Below are 26,978 nucleotides of genomic sequence, written 5' to 3'. Positions count from 1 at the left end.
CTCCCTAGGCTCATAGCAGTGAGCAATAAGAGTCAGGAGTCAAGCACGGGCATGTTGGTTCCTGAATCTGTATGCCTAACAATTCTGCCAGGATACCCCCCCCCCAACACCCCCAGCCCCTCAGGCAAGCTGCTCAGGAAGACCACTGGAGGCAGAAACAACCAGATGGTAGTGTTCAAAAGACAGTGAGGGGACTTGGTGTGGGGAGAGGTGGGGACAACCTACACCAGGAGCAATCCCACATGACAGTGAGTGAACGCTGTGCGAGCAATGACACTCAGGACAGAGCTCTGAGAACAACTAAGAGTAAAACCACAAGCAAGCAAAGGCAGCTGCCCGCTTCACTTCATCATCTCGGGGAAGTGGAAGGGTGTCAAATGGGTAAAAAATGCAACCAAGATGGTGGACTTGCTCTAAGGAAGAAACCAACAGCGGCCTTCCCACTTACAGCGGGAATAAGAGGCAGGAGATGGGTGGCAGAGGTCTATGCATGCCCTAAGGCATAGCTCGCTTTCAAATAGCTTTATTATAACACAAGGATTCTGAAAACATAACCATGCACGTAACCCATCAGAGTAATCAAGAGATATAGCAGTGCTACTTCTCCAGAAAGCTCCATGGGGCCTTTCACAGCCGGGCCCTTTCTGCAACGTGCCCAGCTTCCGGCTAGCAGCTACGGATACATGCTTTTGCCTCTCCTAGACTCTCACGCAAATAGACCAGACCATATGCTGGCCCCAAGTCTGCCTTTCTCACTCAGCACAGTGCTTTGCAAATCTGTCCATGGTTTGAGCACTCATGATTCATCCTGCTGTAATGGCCAACAGTCTCCTATACGGACAGACCTCAAGTTTCCCATTCCCTAGCTGTGTCCAGGGTCGAGCTATTCTTCTTTTGCTGAATACTTACTGCCCTGTCTCTTGAGTAGAGTCCTGCAGGGGTTGCTGGACTGCCTGGCCCTTTCTAACTCTGCTGAGCCACCAGTTCCTTCATGCCATTTGGTATTTCAGTCTTCTTAGTTTTGGTATTCTGGGCGCTGAAGAGCACCTTCCCTGTAGTCAGCTATACAACCTTCTGCCCATAAAAACTGAGCTGCTTTTCTTTTTAAGTTGTAAGAGGTTTGTTTCTTTATGTGCTTTGGGTATAAGCCCTTTATCAGATACATAGTATATAAATATAAATATATATACATACACATATATGTACATGCACATTATACACACACACACACACACACACGGATATATCTTTATAAGAATTTTTTTCCCTCCAGTTAGGGTCTCATTACAGAACTCTGGCTATCCTGGAACTTTATAGATCAGGCTGACATGGAACTCTGAGAGATCTGCCTGCCTCTGCTCCCAAACATTGGAATACACTACCACAACTAATTTAATTTTAAAATTTGATTAAGTATGATAAATTTGCTAAACTCTAAAAAGAATGGTTTGTACTTTTTAATGTCTTGTCTTTAAACAAACAAACAAACAAACAAACAGTAATCGCCCTCCCCCCCAACCCAAAGCTTTTCTCCTTTGGCTTCTCCTGTAAGCTTTGCATTTCTACCTCTTGTGTTTAGGTCTATGATCTATTTGCACTGCTGTGTGTACTATGAAGCAAGAGTCAAAGTCTGTCTGTTCTGCAGGGTAGAAGAATAGAGACAGTTAATTGCTTCAGCACTGAAAGACTATCACTTCCCCAAGAACTATCTTCTGGTCCTGGCTGAAATGCATTGACTACATATGCGCCAGTCTATCCCTGAGCTCCAGCCCACTGCTCTGGGAGCCCCCTGTACACTAACACCACACTGTCCTGACTCTGGATCTACAGTAAACCTGCAAGCAGGCAGAGGAGTCCTCCAAGTTCTGCTTTCTTTGTCAAAATGACTTTGGATTACTTTGGCTTCTTTGTTATATGCATGGAAATCTTATCATCAATCACTGGTACTGGTAAACAATGAATAAACTCTGATTAACACCGTACTACACGTGTTCATGACTTCAGGGTCACGAACCGTGACCAAAGCTCTCAATTTCCAAGAGACAGATGATCGCCCTGCTCAGGTCTGCCATTTAACAATAGTTTACACTAACACCCCCTCCCCACCCACTCAGTTGACCAGGTGGGCTGCTAACTCGTAGACTCCCTGTGCCCAGCCAGTAATGGCCTCATTGAACCTGTAGTATACACTTTTTGTAGATTCAATAGACTTTTTAAAATGTTTATTTTTATTTTATGCTTATGAGTGGCTTGCCTGTCTGTGTGTCTGTCAAGCGCACCTGTCCATGTGGAGTCATGGATCCCAGAACTGGAGTTACAGCCAGTTGTGAGTTGCCGTGTGGGTCCTGGGACTGACACCTGCGCCTTCTGTGAGGGCAGCCAGGGTTTCTCACCTCCGAGCCATCATTCCAGCCCCTCATTAGAATTTTTAAAACACGCCAATGCCAAGAGCAAAGGACTAAATAGAATTAAAAAAACAGGTTCACATTTAAAATTCCTAGTTTGAATTTTAAAATTCCTAGTTTTCTCTTGACAGTGCACTGGCTAGGAGGATACTGAATCGATGTGAGAACAGAGTTCTCTTTAAAAGAGTGTCTAGGAATGAACTGTACAAAAAGATGGCTCTCAGCAAGGCACACGCCTCCCACTTCACACAGCCCTTCATGGCCCCTCCTTACTTTTCCCAAATAGTCCCATTCTATTTTCATGCCTCTTTCTCTCTTTCAAATCTAGAGTCTGCATCTGGTTTGTTTTAACATTCAGATCTCCAAGTGCATCTGCTTTCTTGCAAGTGACATGAATTGGTCAGCACCCTTAGCCATCAGAGCAATGCAAACCCAAATGGTACTGATATTCTACCCCAGCCCAACCAGCATGACTGTCATCAGGAAGAGAAATAAATGCTGGCAAGGCTTCCGGGAAGGGACCCGGAGGGATGAAAAAGCAGCTGTGTTGTGTGCAGACACGCTCCATGCCTTTGTCGGCGGATACTTAGGCCGATCACTTGGCCACTCTGAAGGGTCCTGTAACACCCAGGTGTGCAGGCATGCCTATGGTGTGCTGACTGCCCACTCCTTTGGTTATATGCTCAGGTGCAGTGCAGCTGGATGATAAGCTGGCAGTTCTCTGTGTTTTTCAGGCACTTCTACACTGACTTCCACAGTGGGTGAAGAAATCTTCATGGCTACCAACAGAGCCCATGGAATGTACACCTCGGGAATGTGCTAAGATCTGGGTTGATGGCAACTGTGTCTCCTACCAGGAGAAGCCTTTTATGATTACGGTGACTCCACTTCTGCTCTCTCTCCTGAATGATTCACTCTTAGACCGTGAGTTTAGAGAGTATTCTGGAAAAAGCAAGGCGAGGAAGGTGGTTGGGTAGAAGCTTCAAGAAGACCACATCCCCTGTGGGTATGCCATATTTGAGATGCCCACCTGTTAGGCAAGCAGAGAGTTCAAGGAGACAGCTGATGCGTCTGGGTTTAAGGCAGGTACATACATGTGGGAATTGCAAATATACCACCTGAATTTAACATCATGTCAACAGATGAGAAAAGTCGGAGACAAGGAATAGGTGGACATTAAGAGAAGTGGATGATTGTATACTCTAGAACTCAGGCAATTAGGACAGGGAGGTGCAGGTCCCAAACGCAAGCCTGACTGAACATTCCTATGTTAAACATCCATCAGATCTTCCATTCCCACATCTGGCCTTCCTGTATTTGGCAGAAGCAAAGAGATGCTTTACTCTTTAACAATTGGTGGACCAGAGAGACTGGTGTGGGCGTGTGTACGTGTGCACGAGCCTCAAGGGCTCAGAGAACCCCACCATCCTCCTAGGATCAGGGAAACTGAACAGCATTAAGATGAATGGATCTACAGAACTGGTCTCAGAGAGCCCAGCCAGGGTACCCTAAGATGCATCAGCCAGTCAGGGCCCCAAGTGTACTAAACTTCCAACCGGTTCTTTCAGGCTACTGTCTACAATAGAAACTCTTTGCCAACAATTCCCAGAGAGCACCACTGACCCGACAGGGAAGATATGCTGTGGAGTTTACGCAGCCGGTGAGGGACATGCCTGTAAGGAGCGGCATACAGACAACACCTGAGAGAGAAACCGAACTCTTAGGAGCTGGAAAGATGGTATCAGAAATGATGAGTTTAATAGTAGGGTTAGAAATAAATGTGAGAACAACAACAAAAAGCTAAAGACATAGAAAATGTAACAGAAAGATAATACTTAAGAACTGGTCCACACAAGCTAACTAACATAAGAATTTTGTGTTTATGAACAGAAAAATGGACATTATTAAATAACTATTTTATGGAAAGTCCTCAGGACAGAAAGCACCAATTTCCACAAAGAGTCAAATTAAAAAAAAAAAAAAAGTCAAAACAAATAAAACTTCCACTTCATAGCACAGGGCCACGATCTCAGAACTACCAGAAACTAAAAACTGGGCAGCAAAAAGGCAATTGGGCTTTTGTTTTATGAGACTAGGGCTCACTACATAGCTTTGCTGGCCTCAAACTTACAGCAGTCCTCCTGCCTCTGCCTCCCAAGTGCTGGGATTATATGCACTCCACGCCAAGTCCAACTCCTACCTTATCATATTTCAGTGAAGTACCCTCACTTCTTCCCAGCGCATCTCCCACAGAATACCCACAAAATGCAAAGCAAGCTTAGGGCAGCCTGGACTCCTTTTTCAAGGGAGGAAAATCTGTCTCTACGTGTTTAGGAAGGAGAACTGGATGTGAGATACCAAGCATAACTCTTTGTCTTATGAAAACATAAAACATAACATATGTTGTGTTTTATGTTTTCAAAAATAGGATACCCAGACAGCAAGATGGCTCACTGGGTACAGGTAACTGTCACTAGGCTAGCTACTGAGATTAATCTGCAGACAGACAGACAGACAGACAGACAGACACACACACACTAAGTGGCTGGGGCACGCAGTGTCCAAGTGGCGGCTGCTCTGCACTCCAACGCCGTCTGTTCAGGGATAAGAACGCTTGTGTATCCAGGAGCATCTGCTGCTGCTCCTCAGGAAAGCTGACAAGACACGGTTCTGACACGGTTTGCAAAGACAGTCAGATGAGACCAAAAGTAAGAGAGAAGGCTGAGGGGGGGAGAGAGAGAGAGAGAGCGAGCGCGTGTACACATGCTCGAGTGTGCTGGATGACTGCAGTAAATGTGGGAAGGAGGTGAGTAGTAAAACATCTTTAATGAGACAGAAATCACAACCAAGTCTGTGGAGGTGGAAACATTCCCTTGGTGGCCCTTGCCTCTTATGGGCGTGGCATTCAGGGGGAGGAGCTTGTCCTAAGCTTTGCTCTCTCCATCTGTGTGGCCTTGGTTAGAAGGCTGCTCACCGCCTAGTTAGAAGCTACCACAGACAGACCTAGTAAGTGCAACACAGACACGCCCGTGTTGTAAGTGCCGAGCCCTTCATGTTAGCTGTGACTACACAACTTTTGCTGACTGGTCCTCTTCTCTTCTAGCTTTCATACTCCAGTGAGAGAAACTTCAATGGTATTCCTGCCTTAAGAATAAAATCTTATTTTACGTTTCAGTTGAGGTAAAGTGATATCTAATAAAGCAACCATCTTTGCTAAGAACAGTGGCATGGTATAGACAGGGGCTGCTAGACAAAGTATGTTACCCACCTACTCATTTCCGTCTTCATGACCATAAACTGGTGACATAGAAAAAGAACACCTTAAAATTAATTTCTAAGACAAGTGTTAAAATGAAGGCACGGGGGTCAGAAAACAAACTGCAAAGCCTCAGCACTCCTAGGAGGTGACTCAGAAACTCGCCAAGTGTGCTTCCTTCTGCACAGGGCATGGACAACAGATGTGCCCATCACAGCCACGACCAGATCTGACCCATTGGAATGGAATATACCTACCATTCCACAGTCAACACCACAAGGAAGACCCAGTAACTCATCAAACTCTCATCAAAGGGTGACATCATATCTAATACCCATTAAGTGATGTCCCCACCCAACAGCACACCCTGAAGTACAACTGCAGAACTCAATCCCACTGCTATCCACACACCTCTAGCAAAAACTTCCCACGGCAGTTACAGCACTCAGTATGAACTCCACTCTAAAACACACAACCAAGCTAAGACACACCAAGCACACGTCACTAGCCACACGACATGGTCAGCCCAAGTATATAACTCAACAACGTTTGTTTTGAAATGCTGAACTTCTCTCTGGAATGTAGTTTCCCCAAGCTGCAGGTAACTAAAACTCAAACAGACAAGTCAGAAGCAAAGCAGAATGATGACGGATAATTTTGAAATGTTATATAATTACTGTAATTACTACTGGTAAAGTTTGTTGAGAAAAATAGGTAAAAATTCAAGATCTGTCTGTCAATACATGATCCACTAACCATATTACCAAAACTGAGAGTGACTTTGACAGTGACTGCTGTCTCTCATGAAGGCACTCCTGTGCATTTCTTTCATGGTTTTTAATTTTAAAGTAACTTGGTGAGAAAAATATTTAAGTAGATGTAATGTGAAAAAGACTTTTAAAAGGCAGATTTTCCCAATTTTGATTAAATTTGTTGACGTGCTATTTAGCAAGAATAACTAAACTCAAGGATGATCTTTATTTCCAACTTTAACTTACATTTATACCTACTTCTTGGGTAGCACATACTTGAAAGATATATATATACTTCATATAAACTTAACTGTATTGGAAGACTTTAAATGGTGTACAGTTAGCATATATATCTGATCATTACAGTACTTCCCCTCCTCTGTTAGAAAAATATATCCTGCAAAGAACAGAAACAGATTATCTGATGTTACAGGATTTACGTTGTCTTTTTTTCCTGTCACGTTTTCTTAGTATCTGGAGAAACCCATGTAGGCAGCAGGTCACATACCGATTCGGTTTTTCAAAAGGCTCCTGTAGTACAGCTCACTAACTCATGGCAGTGATTGGATCTGAAGTAATAGCTAATGAGAAAATCCACCTGAGAAGAGGGATTACCTCGCAGGAAGCCCAGGATGGGCGGAGTGGCAGCTGAGGATAACCCAGGCAGGTCCGAAGGTGAAGACATTTCCTCAGGGAGCCGCTAACTAAAGTGCTCACTCTGTGGGAGCTCCCAGGGCAGTCACAGAGAGAGCAGGGAACAGCACGGAGACTGGCACCTATGCCAGGTACAGAACTTACAGGAAGGCACGATTTAGACGTTTTGAATCCTAACCAGAACTCTGGGATTTCTTTGCTTGGCACTTGATTAGCCTTTGTGAGAGTCACAGGAAAAGGAAGTTTTATTTGGAACTAGAGGTTTGAACTTGTAAATTCTTTTCTTTCTTAATTTAAAATTTGGTAATTAGTGTGGGTGGTTTGCTCACATAATGTATATAAACAGTACATATCTGCCACTGTGTATGTGTGACGGTCAGAGGACAGTCTTGTGGGACCTGTTCCTGGGCTCCGGAGAGCAGGTCACGGGCTTGCTAGGTGAGTGCTTTTTCCCACTGATTTATCTTGCTGGCCCTCCTAAATCCTTTCTTTTCCAGTTTCTGCTTGCTGTATTACTATTTTAAAAAAGTCTCTGATCTGTAAAAACTTGTATATTTATATCGACTTCCTTTGACCCTGCATGTAATTAGTTTCTAATTTATGCTTGCTCTGCACATATATACTTGCTTCAGTGAACAGATGTTCAAGGGCACATATGCCCAGTCTTTCCTTTCCTCCTGCCTCAGTTACTCTGCAATGTCTCTTGTACCAATGGCCACAGTGCTAGTTATTCCTGGTCCTTGTTTCCCTGAAAAAAAAAAAAAATCTTCTGACTGTATTCATGTATAAAATATCCTGTGAGTTAAAGTTTAGAAATACTTTTCACTGAGAACACAAACCGAGTCTATTCACAGTAAGTTCACAGGAAACCCACCCTGGCTGTGACTCACTGTGAAATACAGAAGCAGCCCCTTTCCCATAGCCTGCAAACCAAACACAAACCACCAAGTAAGATCTCCATGCCTGAAAATACCATCAAAGCCTGAAATGAAACTATACATCTCAGTTTCTGGCCTTAACTAAAAGTCTTGGAAGTTGAGTTTCATTCAGTTTCCAACTCACATTGTACTGTCTTCAGTAAAACTTTCTAAAAAATAAAAATCCAGAGGGAAAGACAGGACGGGAATGTATGGGGATGGGAAGACTGGAAGGCAGAGTCAGGAGATGGGAGTCAGAACAAATTCAGAATTAACGTTTCCCATAAACAACCTCACTAGTGTGAGGCCTTGTCCTCATTATTCTTCAAAGCCTGCAATAGCAAGCCTCTATTCAGAATGCCTTCAAGACACTGCTACGGTAGTACTTTAGCAAAGCATACTTTTGTTCTCCACAACTCTCACTTAAACCTCCCTTTAGCACCTGTGTACTCAAACAGCAGCGTTGGCAACAACACACTGAATACGTCTCCGAGTCTTTGATAAAATGCACTTAGCAATTAGTGAGCCATGCAAGAAAATGAAGATCAGCTGGGTGGTGGGGGGCACATGCCTTTAATCCCAGAGGCAGAGGCTGGATCAACCTAGTTTACAGAATGAGTTCCAGGACAGCCAGGTCTATACAGAGATATCTTGTCTCAAAACACAAACAAATGAGCAAACAAAAATAAATAAAATTCAAATCAAAACAAACAAAAATCCAACCAACCAACACAACCAGATTAAAATATAGCTCATTACCATAACTCCCAATAATTATAAAGATAGGCTTCTATCAACAGACATAAGAAATGTCTTTTACCTTAAGACAAAGTCATAGCTGACCTTATGCTGTAGACAGGAAAACAACTGCCTGTTTTAAGAAGCGAGCTTAGTGTTGAGCCCTCTCTGCCCTCTCTGCCCTCTCTGTCTCTCTGTCTTCAAGACTCAGAGATAAACCCATGTACTGGGCTCCCTCTGCTGGCTCTGTAGCTATGGCTGATCCCAGCCATGGCAGATTTGCTATGCAATCTCATTAGAACACACTGAAAGGAACTAGTTTGCTGTTTGCGGTCTTAAATGTGTAAAGCAGCTCCTGCTTCACGTCTGAGGAACGGACAGATGACATAATGGAATGAAACTAACAGCATTCTCGGAGATGGAACACCTGACCCCTGACTCCCAACACAGTGCACGAGCTGTGTTACCTGTTATCTAAAACCTGAAGCATGCTATCTGCCAGACGGACTGTTTCCTGTCCTAGTTATGACTGATAAGGGAATGATACCAACAGTGGACGGTGCCCAGTTTAAGGAGGCAATTGGAGATTTCCCAGCATAGCAAACACTTAACACTTCTCCTAATACACTTCAAGTGTTTACTTAAAAGCCATATCACAGTTTTTGGCTTGGATCCATGGTCACCCTATAATGTCTTCAAGCCAGGAAGGAGAATGTGGTCATTTTGCTGTTCTTGTCAGCAATGAAGGCAACGAGGAGGAGAAGGAAAAGCAGGTGATAAGGTGGCCATCCAAACAATGACCAATGAAAGGCTGGGACTTCATGAACTCCCCATCAAGAGTATCGCAGGCTCAGAGGGAGAGGCATCCCCACCAAGGCTTTATGAGTTTGATCCTCAGAATCCACATGGTAGAAGGACCGAACTGACTCTCATCTCACATGTTATCTTCAGATTTCTATACATGTGCCATGGCATGTGTGTACCACACACATACAATTTTATCTACAATGTACACATTTCTGTCCCTGTTTCAGAGGAAAGGTAAGGGACATCTCTACTACATCCTCTGGCTCTAGCTGCTTGCTGTTTTATTCACTCTCCATCAAGAGAGACGCTAACAGCAAACAACATTCTCTCCCAGTACTAATGCACCATCCTAGAAAAATGAAAGCTTTGGGCAAGAGATCCCAAATGTAAATCTGCTTTAATTCCTTGTTTATTACTAGGGTGGAGAGGGTTAATCTTTATTTTCAGTGGAGCAAGTATCATGCGCTACACCATAGAGTTTCATCAGCCAATAGTATAGGTTACATAATATTTGATCCCAAGTTGCTTTTATGTAATATACTTAATTATTTGTCAAGTAGTCTGTTTTTGGAAAACTGGTAGCTTATTGCTAGTCTGATTAGAAGACTATTTAGACAGACACAAACTGTCTGGGATTACAAAATCTAATCTGTTCAGACTAAAAGTAAATATTTATTCAGCTAGAATATATAAGTCTATCTTTGTGAGGAAGAAACATTTGTTTCTCAATGAAAGATAAATTGTTATCGCAATCATGCACCGTTTTTATTCAACATGAAGTTAAAATCTATGTTCACTTTGAATCTGGAGGTGATTAGCTGTTACTTCTGGGGGAAGGGATTGTGGGAAAGCATTTAAATCAGAGAACAGAGTTGAAAGAAGCACCTTCTCGATTACTGAGCAGTAAACAGCAAATGTCAACTTACAGCAAGCAAGGGAGGGTGGCCTACAGTAAAGCAGGCTCTTCCAGTTTCCCTCCTACTGCTGGGATAAACACAAGAACAAAAAGCAACTTGGGGGAAAAAGGGGATATCTGGTTTACGTGTTCCAATCCCAGCCCATCCTGAGTCAGGGCAGGAACTCAAGCAGGAGCAGAGACAAGAGCCATGGAGGAAACGGCTTACAGCCTTGCTCTCCACGGCTGCTCAGGACCAGCTCACCAGGCAAGGCACCACTGTAGATGTGCCTGGAATCAAGTTTGTACTTATTTTTAATTGACTGTGGAAGGAAGGAAGGAAGGAAGGAAGGAAGGAAGGAAGGAAGGAAGGAAGGAAGGAAGGAAGGGAGGAAGGAGAAAGAAAGAAAGAAAGAAAGGAAGGAAGGAAGGAAGGAAGGAAGGAAGAAAGAAAGAAAGAAAGAAAGAAAGAAAGAAAGAGGAAGGGAGGAAAAGAAAAAAGGAAGAAAGGAAGAAAGAGGAGAGAGAGAGAGAGAGAGACAGACAGACAGACAGACACACTCTGACCAGAAAAATCAAGGATAGAATAGAGGCTAAGATGATTTTTTTTCTTAAAGATTTATTTATTTTCCGTATATGACTACACTGTAGCTGTCTTCAGAAGCACCAGAAGAGGGCATCAGATCCCATTACAGATGGTTATGAGCTACCATGTGGTTGCTGGGATTTGAACTCAGAACCTCTGGAAGAGCAGTCAGTGTTCTCTTAACCACTGAGCCATCTCTCCAGCCTGGCTAAGATGATTTTACAAGAGAAACTCGAGGCAAAACATGTTTTCCAAGAGCACCACAGCTATGACGTTGAAGACTACATTTCCATGGTGTAAGTGTATCTTGATTTGGCTGTGCCTCCCTCCCCCAGTTCTGTAAGATGGACCAACTGATTTATAAAAACAATCTGCACAATAGGACACTCGCATGTCCAGGATACAGAATTACACCACGGACGAGCTTGTTTAGAGGAGACAATTTTGTTGAATTTTGCTGAACTTCAAGGAATGAGGGGGTGGGCCTTAACAGTAGAAGGTCTCTTGCCACTTCCAGCCCCTCCCTCTCTGCCCTGGTTGCTACGCTGTCACTATCATTATTGTGCTGGCAGTTTTATGTCAACTTGACACAAGCTAGAGCCACTGGAGAAGAGGGAGCTTCAGTTGAGAAATTGTGTCAATAAGACCATGCTATACACAAGTCTATAGGGCATTTTCTTAATTAGTGATTGATGGGGAGGGCCCACTGTGGGTGGTGCCGTCCCTGGGCTGGTGGTCCTGAGTTCTATAAGAAAGCAGGCTGAGCAAGCCACGAGGAGCAAGCCAGTAAGCAGCACTCCTCCATGACCTCTGCATGAGCTCCTGCAACCAAGTTCCTGCCCTGCTTGAGTTCCTGTTCTGACTTCCTTTGATGAACTGTGATGTGGAGGCATAAGCCAAATAAACCCTTTCCTCCCCAAGGTGGCCATGGTGTTTCATCACAGCAACAGCAACCCTAAGACAGTTATGGATGCTACCCTTCTGAAACTGTAAGTTACAGTGATGGCTCTTTAAGTTGCCTTGGCCATGGTATTCTATCACAGCAATGGAACTGTCACTAATACAGTGTTCTTGGCAGACACAACAGAGTGCTTTTCTCTAGGCCTGCCACACGTGTGCACTGTAAGACAGCACCCACTGCGGGACGCCAGCCCTGTGGGGAGATTTGTCTCACGCATATCACTCAAGTCTGTGGTATTTGTTAGGCAGCTAGAGCTGACTAGGACATGGAGCTACACTGTTAGAGCAGACTCACTCTCCCTTCCACTCCAAGTGAACACAGGGTTCTTGGATCCCCAAAACCCGCAGCGGAAACTTCCTCTTCCATGGGAAAACCAACAGCAGAGTCTTTCCATTCCTTGCCATTATTTGCCCACACTGCTCTGTCTGCTGGGAGGGGCCGCCTTCCTCCAGGGTTGGATGGAAGACAGCTGAGCCTGGGCTTTCAGCTGCAGCCACAACTCCTCCCACACTGAGACCATCTAATAAACTACTTTACAAGCAAACCAATTCTAAAGGAGAGCTCACATGTCTAAGGATTGGTTACTGAAGCAGGAGAGAAGCAGAAATCTGTACTCTACCATGGGGCTAGCGTTTAGCGCAGATCTCAGACTTGTAGACAATTACCAGAGTGCTTCTGAAACAACCACAGTCCAGGAAAGTATAAAAGCAAAGCCACAGAGAGATGGACAGAGCCAGAAAGAAGGCCTCACAGAGGAGGTGCCATCCAAGCAAAGACCCGAAGAAGACGTATACTGTATGCCGAGACTGAGGGAAGAGGCATTGCAGGAAAAAGGAACAGATGTTAGTGGCCAAAGAAGGATACGCTCATTCACCCACTAGTAACATCACAAATCTCTTCTGAATGGTATTTAAATCTTAAAAGATCTAAATTCATGTCTCCATTTTTACATGCTAAGAATACCCCCTCCTAGCTAATAAGTTTTACACTTCTTATTTAGAATATAAAATTAAATGGCTAACTTACTGGGCTGTCTCTTACAGTGACTATGGGATTTGTCAGCAGCAGAACAGAAACTGGGTTTGAAATAGGTGATGCTAATGCAGACACCCTTAAGGATCTCTTGTTATAACACGAGAATTATTATAGTCGGTTATCTGTCATGTGACTGAGAATGTCACGTGACCGTGAAAACCTGTCTCCCTTTGAGAAGTGAGGATGCCCTCGATGGCACTGGGTGTGAAATAAGGCACATGAGCTACCAATATGTAGACATTCAGTGTTAGAGTAATCAAGAAAATAACCATATTAGCATTTAAGTACTTAACATTTAACAGGTATTATGCTAAGTGTTTTGCATGAATTACCTCATTGATACCCGACCCAATGCCCAGGAAGCGAGGCTTCCCTACTCTCCCCATCTGTGCAAAGTTTTAAATAGTGACATAGAATCACCAGGAAAATCAGTCTCAACTGAGGAATTATCTAGATCCGATTGGTCTATGGGTATGTCTGTGGGGACTGCCTTGTTTGTTAACTGGCCCAGCCCGGCTCGTCCCAGACCTGTATGAGTAAAGAAAGGCTCAGCATTTCCACTAGCAAGTTCTTTATTTTTATTTTGTAATAAGAAAGGGTCTTGCTATGTAGCATTAGCCTAGAACTCACTACCAAGGCCAATTAGCCTCAAAGTTGTGGCAATTTTTCTGCCTTGTCCTTCTGAAACAGGAAAACTTCAGAAAGATATTTTTAATGAAATAATACATTTAAAACAATGAAAAGTAAACTTTCTTCAAGTATTGAAGAAGAAAAAAAAACAACAAACCAACCAACCAATCAAACAAAAACAAATAAACAAGCAAACAAACAAACAAACAGAAAACAATATCAGTAGGCTGGGATGTAATTATACTTCTGGGAAATAATTGTATTTCTATAAGTACAGGGCATCAGAAAAAAGTTTTCCTAACTGGACAACCTCAGAAAATAACCAGTTTATGAACAACTGCATGACAACTACACTACATGTGCCATTATGCACATGTGTGGGGAAGGTGAATTTTATGTCTTTGGTTTCAGGGACTGTGACACACTTCCATGTATTCTAAATGAGTAAAGTTATTTGACTGCTTGCTTATCACTTCTCATTCTTGAGGGCAAGTCACACTACTCCAGTGAGCACAGGTCCCAATACACGAAAAGCAGCAAACTTTGTATCTCAACAGATTTCCCTCCAGGGATACAGATACATTAAACACGGCAGAAGTAAGCAATGACGGCAAGAGTTCGTCTTGCTCTTTGGGATAGTACTCACACTACCATGGAGCAAGATTTGACTGTAGAAGGAATTGAAAGTGAAATCCACATTGAATGGTCCTCACATAAAGTACCATGTGGAAAAGAGAAAAGACAGGATGTACAAGTTCCCCATCCAGGAGGGAGTCCTGTTTGGTCCAGTCAGTTTTGTCTCTTTAGCCCAAAAAAGTAAGGTGGCGTGGTATAGGAGGCATGTGTTGTCCGGAGGAGGTGTGACACACAGACAACAGAACTGGGAGTGAGCCTTTCAGATCTGTCTGCTCAGAAGAAGAATGGGTACAAGCTAGGTATGGCAGCACACACCATAATCCCACAAGGCAGGCAGACCTTCATGAGTTCAAGGTCACCTGAGTCTACACTGTGAATTCCAGGCCAACTGGGAATATATAGTAAGACCTTGTTTTTTATTTTTAGAATCATGGGTTCAGATGTCTGTTTTTTTGTCTGTGTTTAGATGCTTTGCAAACTTCTAAATAACATATAGAATATCAACAAAAGCTTTCGGTAACAGACCACTCTCATCATCTTGATCCAAAGTACATTAAAAACCGAATGACCTGTACTTTCTATGAAGCACTGAGCTAAGCCTAGACATAATACCCACTTAGCATGTGGGCAGGCAGAGAAGCAGGAGACTAAGACTGGACAACACAAAGGGCATAGACCGGTGTGCATTCCAGCAAGAAACTGGTAGTCGAGGCCTTTCAGCTTGGACTGCAGAGTTTCAGCCGAGCAGTTCAGCGAGAGCACAGGGTCTTCATGGGTACAGACAGCTCACTCTTCCTGGTGCTACATTTACAAGAGGAAGGGAAGGCTGATGCTCTGAGCATGAAGTAAGATCTCTCTAAACAACCACACAATGGGAAATGCTGATGACTCTTGCCACAGCCACACATGTGTTAAACAGAATCTGGTAGCTGGGATATCTCTTGCACTCGCTGCGTGTTGCGAGGCACAGATTGTAACTCTTCAGAAAGACTATTTTAAAGCTAAGGAAGATGGCAGTTCTTCTCTTCAATACAGTCATAGCACATTGCTTCTACAGCCTGTCTTGTATTGTAACTCTTCAGAAAGACTATTTTAAAGCTAAGGAAGATGGCAGTTCTTCTCTTCAATACAGTCATAGCACATTGCTTCTACAGCCTGTCTTGTATGTTCAGTGATACAGTGTTGATTAAGATGTGGAAGCACTACAGGACAGGCGAAGGCCCCCTGTGGTACAACAGTGAGCATTTAATGCATGGTGATGATCTGAGACGATGGCTCCTAAGGAAGAACTCCAGAAGCTTTGGTCCACTTAGCTAAACTACAGCAAGTCCTCCCCAGACCTGATTTCTTTTAAACCGAGTGTGTAGAGACACATTTTCCTGCAGCTTTTTATTCAGATTCTAGATTAATCTACTAATCTTTCTCTCACTATCTGACATTTTGCAGAAATGGCACTAAGCGTCATTGTAGCATCTGTACAGGATGGACAGGATGTAGTTATCTGTACAGGATGGACTTTCGGGGATCACTAAAGACACCACCAAATCCCCAGGAAAGCCACATCTGTCTGCTTACTTAAAGTCCCTCAGTCACCAAACAGGGGAATGACAAGGAAACCAGACCTGTCAGCCACCATTCCAAATCATGCTCAGTTGCTGACTGCCAGTAGTAGGTAACAGTAGGACTTATTCTTGGGGCTACCTTGGAAGTCTATATCCATGCTTATGTTATAAAATCTGGTTAAACCATCTGAGAGGCCTAGGATGTGGTTCAGTGGGAGAGCAATTCCTAACACGTGTGAGGCTCTGGTTTCAATCCCAGCACAGTGGCGGGTGGGGGTGGGGAACAACAGGATCAACCCCAAACAAAAAGCCAGTGCTGGAAGAGAGAGCAACTATGGGGTGGGGAGCAGGAAGGAAAAGGTTGGGGAGACAGAGAATATGAGTATCTCACAACCACTCACTCTACTATGAGAACCCAAATAATTCAGGCTTCTACGGAAAGTTAGAAGCAGGCTTGGTGCCCCCCCCCGGCCACGCCTCCCCGGCCACACCTCCAGTGCAGCATAAGGAGCTGAAGCTGAGCAAAGCTGGAGAGGAGGCATCTGGGTTGAGCAGCTGGCTCTAGGATGCTACACAGAAGTTCAAAGAACAAAATAGCGCTTCCTGTTTATACAGTCTAAATCCAGACTCAAAAGACCCAGTTTTAGAAGTATCTCCAACTGTAAGTGGGTACACAACAAGTTCAGCTTTAGATACAATAGGCTAACATGTCTAATAAATCAGGGTTTGAAAGTGGCTTCAGCGTCGGCTGAAATTGCCTCAGACTTCTGTGACAAGCATGGGAGCCAGGAGAGTGCAGGACAAAGCCATCCACCTCTATCGGTGCCCCCTCCACTGCGGCAGTTTCTATGATCACGCTGTGCGTCTGTGCCTCACCCATACAGGAGGAGTATAAGGTAACATCTCATAGAGTTATGTTGAAGACTAAAGCAATAATTGTTCATTAGAATCACATTTGTTGGAGAGATCAGGAAATACCAGCTATTATTACCAATGAGGATACTGCATATGGATACACTGTATCACGTGCAGCCTTTAAAAATCCATACGGTACAGCTAAGGTTCATTTAAAATTAATTTTTGATGAGCTAGCTCTTATAAACAGCTCTCTGTGATATGCAAATGCACGCCAGTTTAAGCTCAAGTTGAGAACACACACGGAAACATGCTACACATCATTTCAGCTCAGACAGGAAACAGTGAAACATGTAAGAGCTGAAAACTTAAATCTCTTTTGGTTTTATTTTCTGAGACGGGGTTCCACCATGTAGTCCTGGCTGACTGGGACTAGGCTGGCCTTGAACTCATAGAGACCCACCCACCTCTGCTTGCAGAGGGCTGGGATTAAAGACATGCAGGACCTCACCCAGCTCAAAACCCTGAGACTGGAAGCTATCTGCTGAGAATCATGGAGTACTTGCGTGGTGAGACATGCTCATCTTTACAATGCTGTGACATTGTAAAGTCAGGAAGATGGAAGTTTGATCAGAACAGGGACCCCAGGGAGGCTGCAATTCTACTGCCAGCTTTCGGATCTCTGCCCAGCCATCCTAACTTTCTGGATTCTCTCTGCTTCCTCATCTTTTGTAGCCTAGAAATAAATAATCTTGTCACTGTAACTCAGAAGGCTGGGGTTAGACTGAATGTGGATGCCACTGTGCAGGCAAACTGGAGTGGCTCTCCCTTCCTCTTCAGCCGTGTGATGGCTTAGTCACCAAGGGCTGGTAGGTGCAGCTTCAAATGCTGATTTACATCACTGTCTATTTAAGCTCGGGAAGTCAAAGAAATGTGAAGGGCTGGCATCATGACATGCCAAGGCATGGCAAGTGGGTGGAATTACTTTTCTTCCATATATGGGAAAGCCTGTATGTTTAACTCTGTGAGACACTCAGTAACCAAGAATATTTCTCTAATAAGCAGTTGTGCAAGTCTGCGTGTCTGAATGTGCACATGACATTCCCTGCAAATGGCAGCCGCAGGGGAAGAGCATCCAACACGTGGAGCTCTGTGTGCACTCCAGTTGTCTGTATGCACAGTCTCAATTGCATGAGAAAGTGTTCAGGAACTCTGGCCACACCTACAGACCCACAGAACATATCAACTGTGGCTATGGTGTCTCCTTGACCAAGGAAATTACCACCTAAAAAGCAGCTGGTGGATAAAAGATAGACTACTGCTTTTAAAAAGCAAATGGAGAAACAGCGCTCCACCGGAGTATCTCAAGATGGCTGGGCATAAACTTGCTCTAAAAACCATTGATTGGGTATCTTGTGTGGAGCTCATACCCCAAAACCAGAAGGCAATTGGAAGTACCCTAAAGTCCTGGAATGAGACCCTCCACACCAGGTTGGCTAGTCTAAGAAACCACCAATGATTGACTGGGCTTACTACAAGGCCAATGTAGCAAAGGCTGGCTTGGTGGATGATTTTGAAAAGCAGTATAATGCCCTGAAGATTCCTGTGCCTGAGGATAAACACACAGCCCTGGTGGACAGGAGGAGGAGGAGGATGTGAAGAACTGTGCTGAGTTTGTGTCTGGATCTCAGCTCAGACCCAGGATTATGAGAAGCAGCTGGAGAAAACGAGGAACAGAATTCCCTTTGACCAGATGATCAGTGATGACTTGAATGAGCTCTTCCCAGAAGCCAAGCTGGACAAGAAGAAGTACCCGTACAGGCCCCAGCAGCCCACGGAGAACCCCTGAAGCAGCCCAGGAGGGAGCCCTGGCGGACGTGAAATAAAGTATTTACATAGCGCAAAACCAAACCAAAAGGCAAATGGAAACTTCATAGCCTTCCTCCCTCCTTAGCTCTGTTCCCTCGGGTGAGAACGCTCAGGGTACTCATTCTTCCCACGGGACAAAGATGTAGATCAGTAATAGGCACCCTTTGCTATAGTTTAACAATTTATTTAAATCCAAAAATTTCCCCTTTGGATGGTCACCTGTATACAGTAAAGCTGGGTGTCTGTTGTTGTTGTTGTTTTTAAGATCACCAAGATGGGCCCTTATAGCATTTATGTTGAGCCAAGTTGTTAATCCTGGTGTTCACAAAAACTTACCAACCTTCCTGTAAGGAAGACACTTTTCTAAGCACTTCTAACTGTGCACAGTGTAAGCTTAGCTTTGCTATCAGGACGGGGGAGGTGACTAGTGGGGAAGAGTGAGTGCTAGGCCACCATGGGGGTCTGAGTTTGAATCCCCAGTCATCACATTTAAAAAGAAGAAGAAAAAAAGATCTGGTAAGGCTGAGCACTGGGGGAGGAGAAAGGCAGGCCCAGGATTTCCCTGGCAGGCCAGCCTAGTCAAAGCATGAGCTTCAGGTTCAGTAAGAAGCCCAATCTAAAGGCGACGGAACAGAAGCAACGGAAGACACCCAATGTCTTCCTTTGGCTTCTACATGTATATGCATGAGTATTCACGCTCACATACACACACACACACACACACACACACACACGGACGTGCACACGAACATAAATTAATATTTTTAACACATACATTGGTATGTTTTATTCCTTACTATATAGCTAACTGTCTACTTGGCACAAACTGGAGTCATCTGAGAAGTGTGAGCCTCAATTGAGAAAATGCCTCCATAAGATCAGGCTTTACAAGCCTGCTAGGCATTTTCTTAATTAGGGACTGATGGGGGGGGAGCAGACAGAGTAAGCCATGGGGAGGCAAGGCAGTCAGCAGCACCCTCCATGACCTGTGCATCAGCTCCTGCCTCTAGGTTCCTGCCCAGTGTGAGTTCCTGTCCTGACTTCCTTTGATGATGAACAGTGATGTGGAAGTGTAAGCCGAGTAAACCCTTTCTTCCCTAAGTTGCTTTGGTCACAGTGTCTTGCTGCAGCAGAGAAACTAGCAAGACACCTATATAACTGAAATTGCATCTTGTCATCCTGCTATAACCATTTGTTTCCATAATTTACTTATGCCACAACAGAATTGTTTTGGTGGTACAAGGTATAAAGCTTGTTAGGGTGATCCTGTTTAGAAATTATTTCTTAGTGCTATGTTTAATTTAATGACACAAAGTTAATTTAAGATAATTCTCCTTCTCTCTGTGTTATTTTGCTTCCTGGAGCTACAGAGCACATGTTTTTAGAAGGAGTCTTTCAAAGTGTGTTGACATCACCTCCACGGCCATGGCTTACCAGAGACTTAATAAGTAGACAGTTTGTAAAATCTTTTACTGGAGAAAATTCTGCAACTTACATAACTTACATATTCTAGAAAAACTGAAGACCCTCGTCATGTGGCTTCTCTTCATCTTTTAAAAAATCTCTCTGTCTCTGTCTCTCTCTTGAGAGAGAGAGAGATTATCCCATCATCCACTGATCCTGAGGTGCACCCTAAAGATGTCACAGTGATATAATAGGACAGCTACCTTTTCCTAACTAGACAAGATAATCTTTGAGGAAGTGATGATTAGAAAACAAATCAACTCCTTCTGGAACCTGAACTGGTTCCTTGTCAGCAAATACAAGGTTTCTATCAAGCAGCCAACTCTCAGAGCCGGTGCCTGGGATCGTGACTAACACAGACATAGGTCTGAGCAAGCAAAACAGCACTCACCTGGCATGTTCGAGACCCAAATGCAATACCCCCCCCACACACCCTCTTGCCCTCGACAACATCTATTGAGACTGGGGCCATCGCTCGGTTGGTAGAGCACTTGCTAAAATTGGAGAAGCCTGGATTCACCAACCACCCCTGCATAAACCAGGCCCAGCACGCAGAAGGTGACAGCCAAGACGCAAGACGCAGAAGTTCAACCTTATATCCTTGGCTAGAAAGTGAGGTTCCATGAGGTCAGCCTGGCCTGCACCAGCCTCTCTCAAACAGCACGACACAGCCGTCTAGTGGGAGCAGGGGGTGGGGAGTAGAGAACACCTGAAGAGAGACCTTAAGCAATTCTAACATTTACAACAAAAAGTCTTGAAAAGAAATGGCAAAAGGCGTGGGAGCCAAGACCTAGATCTGGCCGCAGCACCAGAGCAGACATGGCCCAGTGTCTCAGGATCTGCACTCTGTCTCCAGGACACCAGTCAGTCTTGAGGGGAAGACAGTAAACTGAAGCAGAATACACCCTATGCTAGATGATTTCTAACAATTAACGGCTTAACCGTGTTTTCTTTCTGACGTTTCTAATCTGGACTGACTTGTCTGGTATTGATTTATGTTCCACAGAGCACAAGCAGTAAAGTCCGCACGGCTGAGCACAGCATCTCAGAGCACAGGAGCAAGCAGCCTGATGACAAGATCAAGTACCGAGGATGTAATTCAAAAGGAAACCATAATGGTTTAAGTGGGATGATACATTTCATTTCATACCACAACAGCGGCACAGAAATCAATAAGGCATACGGCCACAACAGAACTATTAAGACAGTATCAGATGCATGAAAAATTATTGCGATGGCTTCAAATACTTATTATACATTACAGATTTTGTGAGGGGTACACTATGACAAGATTGGTCTAGAAGTTTTAGAAAGCTCATTTGAGTAAACTCTTTTTAGAAACTGTCTTAGATTCCAGATGAAGTTGTAGACATTTGAAAGAGGAAAAAAAAAAGGGCACCAGATGTGACTTTTTAAAAACCACAGCATAAAAAGACACCAAAGGGGCAAACAAGGCAAACACAAGCATTTCAAGCCTGGAAGCATCACACTGCAGACAACACTACGCTTACCTGGATACAATACTGTCCCCCCTGGGCACAGGATAAAGGAGGCTGAGGCAGGAGGATTGAAGCTACACAGTGAGTTAGAGGACAAACCTGTCTGGAGAAAAACAACAAAACCCCCGAGCAACCCATGTCAGTCAGCTCTGACAGAAGACAATGCACCATGTGCCTCTGTAAGTGGCCTCTGAACCTGTTTCTGAGTTCTCTGGACCTGTTTTAATGAAGCTTTACCATCAATTCTTACTTCACACCCTGTGCCTCAGGGCCTCTCAGAAGGTACCTCCTTTTTACTTAGTGTTTTCTATGAAAGAAACAGTCCAAAGCAGAGGGTTTTTTAAACCAATAACCCTGTCTTATCTTGGACCACAAACATCGATAGCTGGGGAGGCACCCATGGTTTTCCCCTGCAGTAGGCAGCACTGGGGTGGTCAGGAGCCCAGAACAGCTTCTTTCCACCCCAGCACATGGCCACTCTGCTAAAGGCTCAATTTTAAGTGCTTCGTACAGGTTGGCTACGTGTGACTAACCTCTGCTCAGATGAATGTAAGAGTATCTTAAAAACAGCAGTTTCCATCTGATGCCTTTTCCTTCCATCTCCTACTGTGTGCTGTGCACACTCTACAGTGAGCTATCCCAGACTCTAGATGAGGCTGAAGACTCTAGGCGCCTGGGGGACACGGCAGGTGGACTCTGAGTGTAAAGTGTTTATGGGGCACAGCTGCCCCACCTGCTCAGGCTTTTACGCGGTAAGTAAGCTGCTAATGTCTTGTCTAATCTACTGTTGGGGGTGGGGGCTCTGTTTTCTAGCTATACATAAAAATTTAAAACTACATCAGCTCCGTTAAAAAAAAAAAAACAAAAAACCTACACTCAGAGGTGTTTCTTTTTTCCTGCCACATAACATAACATCCACAATTCCTGATAGAGTCTATAAGAGTTCTATGACTCCCAGAAGTTCATGATTAGTGCTCATAGCCAAGTACTTACTACCTGGAGACAGAAGTCAATACCACTTTGTTTAACATGCTTAAGTGACAAAAGAAAATATTTTCACCATTCCTGTTTTCTTCTCAGCACCTTAGAATCAAGCACCATAAAATTTAGCAGGAACTCAAAGTAAAGTAAAACTGTCCTTACAATAAAGATCAGGAACTCAAAGTAAAGTAAAACTGTCCTTACAACAAAGATCAGGAACTCAAAGTAAAGTAAAACTGTCCTTACAATAAAGATCAGGAACTCAAAGTAAAGTAAACTGTCCTTACAACAAAGAACCTCAGCATGCAACGCCTCCGACGGCTCGCTGCCTCTGCCGCAACTGAAAAGTAGCACACAGTTATATGTTTGACACACACATACACACATACATACATAGTTAACTTTACTTTGTGTAGTTACTAGCAATGCATTCAAATTCCCAGTTACTAAAATTTCTCAATCCAGTTTCAACACAAGTGACATCTAAGGCTGGGAGCGTGAAAAGTGATCCAAGGACTCCCAGGGTTGGGAGTGGAGGAGTTTCTGGACGTGGGAGGCACAAAGCTTGGTGAACTACGTCCTCCCCCTAAAAGCCGCTGTCACCACACATTAAGTTAGAATATTTGGATAATACAGGGCCCTGCAATTACAATCAGACAAATGTACTTATTGAGAGAGAGGTGTTCATGGAAAGGATCTGAGATTTATATACAAACCAAATCATTCCTATTTTCAAAAATTTGACTCTGGCGGGAAATCATAAGTCCACAAATAAAGGCACAATAGCAAAGCACAGCAACTGCAATACAGAACTCGGTCTTGGATACTAAGGTCTATGAGTGCTATCAAACAGACCCTGACCAGGAAGGCAAGAAGAGTCGACAAACTCCCGCTAGTAGAAGATGCTTAAAGGACCCACGCACGGTGTGTGACCAGAGGAAGAGGCGTGGTTTCGGAATCCCACAGGCGTCCGGTGTGCTGAGGGCTCCACACATCTGTGTGTCTCTCTCAAGCACAAGGCGAGGACTGGTGGGGATCACTGGCAGGCAGGCTTAGCATCTTTCTAGCCCAGCAGCAGAGCCCTCCCTCCTCCTTGAGGAACAGCCCAGGCGCTCCCTCTGAGTTCACAGAACTCTGACACTGGGAAGAGACAGCAGTGACGACGTGTCTGTGCTCCATCAGTCCTCATAGCAGTATGTCCTTCAGACTGCGTTAGCCTCCTCTTGAATGCACACACGCACTCGCACACGCACACACACACACACACACACACACTTACACTCTCATGCTCTCTAGGAACTACCTGTACAGGAAGCACACTGTGTATGCCAGTGCCACTTGGTTCTGTGAGTGTCTGTGACTGCTCTGTTCAGACTCTGGCTCTGTCCGTCCTTTAGTGTCACTGTTGAATGAACGGCTCTACCGCTGGGGTTAGGCTACGCTTGAGCATGTGTCACTGCAGATACAGGACGTCAGCCACTTGCAAACTAGCGTGGCATGACAGGGTGACCAGGACTTTATCTTACTCGCATATCTCACCCACAGGCCTGCCCTAGTCTACACTGTGGGTGGGGCTGAGGCTGAGAGTTGCCGCAGGAGAGGCCTGAGCTCCATGTCCTGAGCCATCACACTGGCGTGGCCTGGCAGACCCTGAGGCCCAGGGCAGTACATCTGGTAACCAGTCCAGGAATGGGACAGGGAGGTGGAAACTCTTGGACAACAGTCAAAACATGTTTCAAAGCACTAGGAAGCATTCCGGCCCCACAGTGTTTCCTCAAGCTCCAACCTAGGCCGACCAGGCCTGGCAGTTCATCACAGATACATGATCAGCCTGCATGAACCTCAGGGAGGTTTTGTAGTGGAAATCAAAATACCCTTCAGTAGCTGACAGCTTAAACCTTACCTGAGAAGAAAGCAAAATGTGAGAGGGAGAGGTCAGCAAGGTGAAGGTGGGGAGTGAGGGAAGTTGAAAGTAGACCCAGAGCTCAGGCTGAGGAAGCAATCTGCTCTACAGCAAGGCTCCCTCTCCTCCCGCCCGCCAGCTCGCCCCTTTGTTCTCGCCCCTCATCCTTCCCTCAGTATCTTCCTCTGGTGGTCCACTCCCTTCCCTTTCTTTTGTCTATTTCTCTCTGCTCCAGCAGAGCAGGGCATATAACCCAATGGCAAGTACACAGTTTCACAAGTGGCAGAGGGCGGGGCACTGCTGCCAATGCTATTAGTGAGGGTTAGCGATGTTCGAGGTGCTATAAAGCATAGGGTGGAAGACGATGACGATGAGTAAGGTTAAGCATTCACTTCAGGGCCTTGCAGGGTGACAGGACAGATTCGGCACACACAAAGAAAACCAGAATACAGCATGATGGTTACTTCTAAGTTCAGCTTGGCTAAGGGGCTTGCTTGTTTAAAACACTAGGTGTTGCTGTGAAGGTATTTGCAGATAAGCTGGACACATACGATCTGCTGACTTCAAGAAAGTAGCTTGACTGTAATACGACAAGGCTCATCTGACCAAGCATTCTGCCTCCCGAGCAAGACGGAGCTCGGCTTCCAGACTACACGGAGCACCCGCCTGTGGGCCTGGAACACAGGGCTGCATCATCAGTGCTACCTGAATGGCCAGCCTGTTAGCCTACCTTACAAATATCCTGGCTGCTACAATCATAGAGCCATCCGTTCCTTAAGATCCTCTCCCCCACCCAGCTCTTCAGTTCTGCAGAGAGCCCTGCCACATGATACACTTCCTTGTCAGTAGGAACAAGGTCAATTATCAGACAACTTGGGGGTTCAGTGATTGACAGCAACTCTCCCCATTATGTACAATCAGACAAGCTCTGTCTCCAAATCCTCCAACCAAGCCAGTGGCTTTTACTTTGGTAAAGTCTTATTGTTTAGGAGATTGGGCCTCATAGTGTAGCTGTCTCGTCCGGAACGTGAGATTCTATGACCACAGCCTCCTGAGCACCGCAATTACACCGGGCTCGTGTGCTAAGTTCTCAGATATTAGGAAGCGAAGAGCTTATTTTATTTTGTTTTTACTCTTCCCACCAAAGAGTCTATAGCACACTATCACCATGAGTCTGTAAGAGCTTTACGATAAAAATCAGCCACTACAGCCACACGGTTTTCCTTCCCTAATAACGTGCTTTCACCGAGCCACCATGTACAGTTCAGAGCTTCCGATGCTCCTTCATCTGCAAAGGTCAACTGCAAGGCAGATGTTTGCCATTTTGTGTTTAAGGTTGCCATGGAGTTTTCCCTTCTCCTTTAAAACGCTTGGCAGTGAAGACACTGCCTTAAATCACCTTCTCCAGCTAGAGTATAGAGGCACAAGTCATTTCTGACTTACAGGAAATGCAGTCATGTTGTACTGCCCTCCACTTTGGCACCATGCACGGTCAGCAGCTGCTGATCCTCACTGTCTCGGGAGACACCCCACCTGCGTCTTTACATGTCTACCATCTCTGTTTAATTTGCGCTTGCCTAAAACTTGGTGCAGACTAGCTTTTTAACTTCTCTAGTGTAGTAAATGAGTAATGACCATAGAGTGGAAAGGAATCATTTCTACCATCCTAGAGAGTCAGGGCCGCTCAACTGAGTGCAGCCATCGGAGCTGGGTGGAGCCCTGGAGTGGGCTCTCTCTCAGGTGTGCTGTACACCAAGACAAGCAGCACACAGCTCAGACACCCATCAGACAAAGCACCCCAACAAACCAAGTCAAAGAAAAGATCTGCAAGGGAACAGAATTCAGAGTGTACACAGTGTCTGTCCTGGTGGAAAGCTGCCTCCTCTCCCAGGAGCATAAACTTCTTAGGAAGACCTTTGTGAGAAAACATTGCAGGGATTGATTACTTGCTAGTATCTTAAATATAACATTTCACCCTTTTCAAGTCATATGTGTCCCATTAAAGCATGCAATTACCAGGCCACAGGACATGCAGCATGCAGTGAATGGACAGCAGAGGTTAATGACCTGGAGGCATAGGATCTGAGAATGTGAGAGCAAGTTAGAGACAAGAGCTCCTCTCCATTGTCACTGGGGGCCGAGAAGCAACGCTGACGTGCGGAACAGGGAGAGCGGGGGGAGTACAATCTGTCCAACACATAAACATATCTCCGCAAGTGGCGGCAGGTATAACTGAAAGACAAAGGCAAAAGGAGAGAAACAGAAGAAAGACGTTTTTCTTTGGAAAAACAAATCATCCTTTCTACCCTCCAAGCTTTCTGTGCGTCTCCACTGCATGGTGCTGGGGCGGGTTGGTGGGTAGAGTTGTCGCTAAAAGAGCATGAACAAGAAACAAGTGTGTAGAGCAAAAATGGGCAAAGATCCGAACGAACACCTCACCAAAGATACATACAGACATCAATTGAGCACCCAGACAGTACTCTACACTGCATGGTGTTACAAAAGTTCAAGTTGAAACCAGGTAGCACTACAGGCTTAGTAGAGTAACCGCTATCCAACCAAGATGCTACATT

General features: G+C 44.8%; 1 protein-coding gene and 1 pseudogene across 2 annotated transcripts in view; one reads left to right on the top strand and one right to left on the bottom strand.

Annotated features, from left to right (window-relative positions):
* The window catches only part of Dym (dymeclin), a 273,725-nt gene that overhangs the window by 100,358 nt on the left and 146,389 nt on the right, over positions 1-26,978 (bottom strand). The window contains exon 14 of one of the 2 annotated variants that reach the window (XM_029471781.2): positions 26,473-26,637. The exons of the other annotated variant lie outside the window; for it this stretch is intronic. Coding sequence (XP_029327641.1) covers positions 26,473-26,637 — 165 coding nt within the window. The remainder of the gene's footprint in view (positions 1-26,472; positions 26,638-26,978) is intronic. 2 annotated transcript variants of the gene reach the window in all.
* On the top strand, positions 18,059-18,538 carry LOC110285090 (ATP synthase peripheral stalk subunit d, mitochondrial pseudogene; annotated as a pseudogene).

The sequence above is a fragment of the Mus caroli genome, unplaced genomic scaffold (genome assembly GCF_978045245.1).
Source record: "Mus caroli unplaced genomic scaffold, Mus_caroli_1 scaffold_19, whole genome shotgun sequence".
NCBI classification, from domain to species: Eukaryota; Metazoa; Chordata; class Mammalia; order Rodentia; family Muridae; genus Mus; species Mus caroli.
This window is presented reverse-complemented; position numbering and strand designations above follow the sequence as displayed.